This window comes from Silene latifolia, chromosome 11 (genome assembly GCF_048544455.1).
Source record: "Silene latifolia isolate original U9 population chromosome 11, ASM4854445v1, whole genome shotgun sequence".
Taxonomy (NCBI): Eukaryota; Viridiplantae; Streptophyta; class Magnoliopsida; order Caryophyllales; family Caryophyllaceae; genus Silene; species Silene latifolia.
In genome coordinates, this window is record NC_133536.1 from 11,206,946 (window position 1) to 11,211,895 (window position 4,950).

The 4,950-nt window shown below is 38.0% G+C and overlaps 1 protein-coding gene across 2 annotated transcripts; it reads left to right on the plus strand.

Moving 5' to 3' along the window:
• Positions 1-293: 293 nt before the first annotated feature.
• LOC141611010 (inorganic pyrophosphatase 2-like) lies at positions 294-2,877 on the plus strand. 2 transcript variants are annotated; one of them, XM_074429402.1, is made up of 5 exons: positions 299-525; positions 729-850; positions 917-1,121; positions 1,226-1,576; positions 2,246-2,877. In XM_074429402.1, the coding sequence occupies exons 1-5, from the start codon at positions 388-390 to the stop codon at positions 2,411-2,413; spliced, it is 984 nt and encodes a 327-aa protein (XP_074285503.1). In that variant the 5' UTR covers positions 299-387; the 3' UTR covers positions 2,414-2,877. The 2 variants fall into 2 exon arrangements, with proteins under 2 accessions (XP_074285502.1, XP_074285503.1); XM_074429401.1 differs by having other exon boundaries at positions 294-525; positions 729-1,121.
• The last annotated feature ends 2,073 nt before the right edge of the window (positions 2,878-4,950 follow it).

The following is a 4,950-nucleotide window of genomic DNA, read 5'->3' on the forward strand; positions in this document are numbered from 1 at the left end:
ATATTCCTTTGGCATCTTTCATATTTTCCGCGTACATTTAGAGCTAAACCTTTCATATCTATGTTACTAGAGTAAGTCTTGCTTAAAACGGGTCGGATTTTAAGACGGGTTGTTGTGTGAGAGGAAATGGATAGAGGGGACAAAGGTGGGACCCCCATGTGCCTCTCCACTCACCCTAAATGGGTATTTTGTGAGGGAATATGGTATCCGTCTTATTAATAAGACGGATACCTTGGTCTGAAATAAGAATTGGGGATGTTACTATAAATACCCTAATCACAATTTCTTACGTTAATATCAACCAAACACACACATAATCACACACAAAAAAAATCCCATTAAAATTTCTTTGAAGTTATTGTTATTGTTCTTGGTGATATATTAATAATGGAGGGAATTGTTGCGATTTTCGACTTTGATAAAACGATCATTGACGTCGATAGTGATAATTGGGTTGTTGACGAGTTGGGTTTTACGGAGCTTTTTAATGAGCTCCTTCCTACATTGCCATGGAACACCCTCATGGTACGTTTTTCTTGCTTTTTACTATTTCTTACTCCGTGTGTTTCTTTACACAAATTCTTGTTTCAGACGATTTTAATTTAAAACTCTTTAAACAAGACTTACTCATTTTTTAATTTCGTATTTTCTTTAAAAAAGTTTACAGCTCTGTTTTCTCTGTTTTGTGAATTGTTTTTTTTTGATTATTTTTAATTATTATTTAACAGGATACATTGATGAAAAGAATGCATGAACAAGGAGTTACAATTAATCAAATTGCGGAAGTTTTAACAAGAATTCCGATTCATCCTCGCGTTATTCCGGCTATCAAAGCTGCCCATGCTTTAGGGTACGTAAAGATTTTCACTATTTTAGAAAATCTTAACGTTGAATGTTGGGATTTGTTTTTGTTTAGGTGTGATTTGAGGATTGTTAGTGATGCGAATACGTTCTTCATCGAAATAATATTGGATCATCTCGGGTTAAGAGATTATTTCTCCGAATTCAACACAAACCCTAGTTATGTGGATGAGGAAGGGAGATTGAGGATTCATCCTCACCATGATTTCACCAAGTCTTCTCATGGTTGTTGCAATCCATGCCCTCCAAATATGTGCAAGGTATATTAAAGCGTCTTCGTTTAAATTCGATAAATCCCTTAGTCATTCGATTAATCATTAATTTGAATTCGATTCTAACGAATTCTAATGATTAATTTTAACAGGGCGAAGTTATAAAAAGGATACTATCCGAAGTAGGGAACAAGAAGATAATTTATTTAGGAGACGGAAGTGGAGACTATTGTCCGTCTTTAAAACTAAGGGACGGTGATCATGTACTACCAAGAAAGGACTTCCCAGCCTGGCAATTAATCTCGGCCAATCCGAGCTTAATCCGAGCCAAGATCCATGAGTGGAGCGATGGAGCGGATCTTGAACGAGTACTATTGTCTACAATCCAAGACATACTCTTAACGGGAGATTACAACACCATGTCGACGTCTCAATTCCTCAGCGTTGATTGCAAACTCGAGACAATGCCAATGTCGTCTCATGAGTTGCCTAAACCTCTGCCTGTACCGTTCTAAGAACTGATTTTTTTTTCCGGTTTTTTCTTTTGTTAGTTTACATGTAACATCATGACGAGAAGAGGGACCGATACTTGTACCCTTTTGTACTTGTTGTTTAGCATAATCAAAGCTCGCCCTTGTTGCATTCATTCCTTTCATGAAGGTTTGCAAGTGTGATTTATGGAGCTTGTATGTGACACGGTTTTTCATTGGCTCGAAAATTGTACCCGATTGTTAGTTTTTATTAGGGGTTACAAATCGGACCGGCCGGTCCGGTCCAGACCGGATAATACCGGTCCGGTCCAGACCCGATTGTTAGTTGTTATTAGGGGTTATTTTGCCTTGTAAAGTGGTATTGGTCCGGTCCAAACCCGACAAAAACCGTTCCGATCCGGTTCAGGTCCCCTTTTAATCGGTCCGAGCCTCGGTCTTGGGTTAGGTGGTTAGCCGGTCCGCCGGTTCAACCGGTCCGGTCCGGTTTTGGACCGGTCTTATGCAGTTATGCCTGCATAGCTTGTATACAAGGATCGAAATACCTGAAAGTTGAGCCAGTGTCGCTCTTCAGGAATCGAGTTACATAAAGTATATTACCATTACATTCTCGAGTTGAGCATCATGTTCGATTTTTATGGAGTTGAATTCTAAACTTTTAATGTTTATTATGTCAATTTGCAGGGTCGGCCGCGACACGTATGCAGTGCCATATTACATACACAGTATCCAAGAACGTCGTCTTTTGGCATACTACCAATGAAGATGCCATGGGAATCACAGGGTAGCAGAATAATGCCAATATCATATCTATTGAGGAAGCAGCCTGCTGGACTACCAGTCTACCATTAGCCTTTCCTGTTCGGCTGTTCGTGTAGTTTGGAGGTCACATTAAATTGGAATCTTCTTATTGATTAACATTAGCACATCTCATTCCTTTTCGACTTTGATGATCAATTTTGAATCATTACTCGGTCTAAATTTATGTAAGGAATGTGCAAAATTATGCGTTGGAAAATGAGCTCTTGAGCAACTCCAATGGTTGCATTTGAGGACCTACTTGCAATTATTATTAACTAGATTTTGTGCCCGTGCGATGAACGGTAACTAAATAGCGTCTTGTTATTAGGTGAACTTGTACAAAATGTAAGTTTGTGCATATGAAAAATGTAAGCTTGTCTTCGTTTGTAGAATATATAACTAATGACTTTAGGGGTTGTTTGGTTCAAAGTAATTAAATTGATTTAATTGAAAAAATGGGGTGTGATATCATGTAAGTATAGAGTTATAAACTTAGAATCAATCAACTATCTAACTATATTCCAAAATGTTCAAACCAAACGTTGAAAATTGATTGAATCCATTCAAACATGTTATATAAATGGAAAATCTTCATTTTTTATCTACTTCTAAAAAAAGTTTAATATGGCCCATCTCATGACACTTTTCTCTTAAAGACTTCACACTTTTCAAGTCTTCTTTCATCATTGGACAATTTCGTTGAATATGGCCCATCTCATGACAATAATAGCACTCCACACTATCCATGTCCCTCGCGCGCGACCTCGATTTACTTCTTTGGCCATTTATATGTCTTTGTGATCTTCTCCCTCTTTCACAACCATCTGCCACTAGTGCCCCATCACTTGATGATGCATCTCCATCTATTTTTGCCATCATCCTCTCATTTTCTCTCACCACCGTTATTGCTTCATCCAAAGAGATTTTCTCTCTACCCACAAGCATCGTCATCACAATGGGTCTAAAACTCTTCGGCAATGAAGCCAATAACAAGAGAGCTTGCTCTTGATCCGTTATCTTCTCATCGGCATTCAAGAGTTGACACAATAACTGGTTAAATTTATTTATGTGGTCTTGCAAATTTGCATCACCCTCCTCCATCTTGAGTTGATACAACTCCCATCGTAAACATAATCGGTTGGTGAGCGACTTTGACGCATACATGCCTTGTAACTTTTCTAACAAGGCCCTCGGCTCCTTTTCGCCCAAAAGATTATACTTAATCTCCGGTGCTACCGCCAACCTTATCATACTCACGGCTTTCTTTTTCTTTGACTCCCAATTAGACTCACTCATCTCTAATGGCTTAGTCAATTCCAAAGCCTCATCAAGACTCGACTGGACTAGCAAGTCTTCAATTGTGCTTTTCCACACCATAAAATTCATCTTCCCATCAAACAATGGAACATGAAATTTCTCCGCCATATTACTTACGATAAATAACTTCCTCCCTAAAACGGAATCTCCCACACCTCCCAGTATACAGAACCTTCGGCTCTGATACCACTGTTGGGGAAGCGTCCTGTAAACCCGGTGCGGGAAGAATCTCACCCAACTACGATACTACGAAGGAACACACACAACGAACGTAAGTAAGAGCGAATAAAGTGACACCACAATTTCTCACGTGGAAACCCTTCTCAACTAAGGGAAAAACCACGGCTCTCTTGACAAATTAATTCACTAATAAGAAATTACAAAGTTCGTAAGTACAATCACTCACACTAGTATTGTCACTTTCTCTCAAACTTTGTCTCACTCTTATTATATCTAATGGATGTTGAACACTCTATTTTCTCTCCTTAAGAACAATAAGTATTCTCACCAAATTATATTAATTTGCTTCTCTCCTTTTTGTGTGTACTAAAACTATTAGCATCAACATCAATTTATACTAAAAGTTCTCATAACTTCTAGTTAACCATTAATTGTTTTCATTAAAACAATTTCATAACCATTTGTGCATTATATGTTTCTTCTTCTAAAACGTAAATAATTTACGTATTAGCTTGTGAAACATTTAGCACTTTATTTCAACATTTAATTGTTGGAGTTTTTGGGAGATTAATCCAACAGATTCTCTCGTCTAAGAAGCCATCAGGCACCTCTTTTACTCCTATGCTTTGCAGGTACCCCTCTACTCATCATGTGCACGAGAAGTGGAGAATCGCCAGTCCCAAGAAGAATCAAAGCCAAGGGGATGAATCTCCAAGACACAGTTTATCTACTTTCTCAAAAAGTAGATCTCCCTCCAATAAATTTCTACGTCCTCGTGGCGTAAGTGTGTCTTGTTGCAGGTACTCCTCCGAAGCTCAGTTGATAAAGAAGAGAAAAGAAATGTTCGCTCATTTGGTCAGCTCTGATCGTCCCGCAAAGAAGCCTTTTCTGGAAAACAACCCCGTCTGTAGTTTAATTTATTATCCTAATAATGTATTAATAAATTCCGACTCCGAGAGTCGGGTAGGTACTGCGTAAGGAACCTTTCTTTTCTGGTGCCAAAAAAAAAAAAAAAAGAGTATTTGTATGATAAAAGATAGTTTTAAGTTAAAATTTCACTTTTTTCAACTTTATGTTATGAAATTATTCAT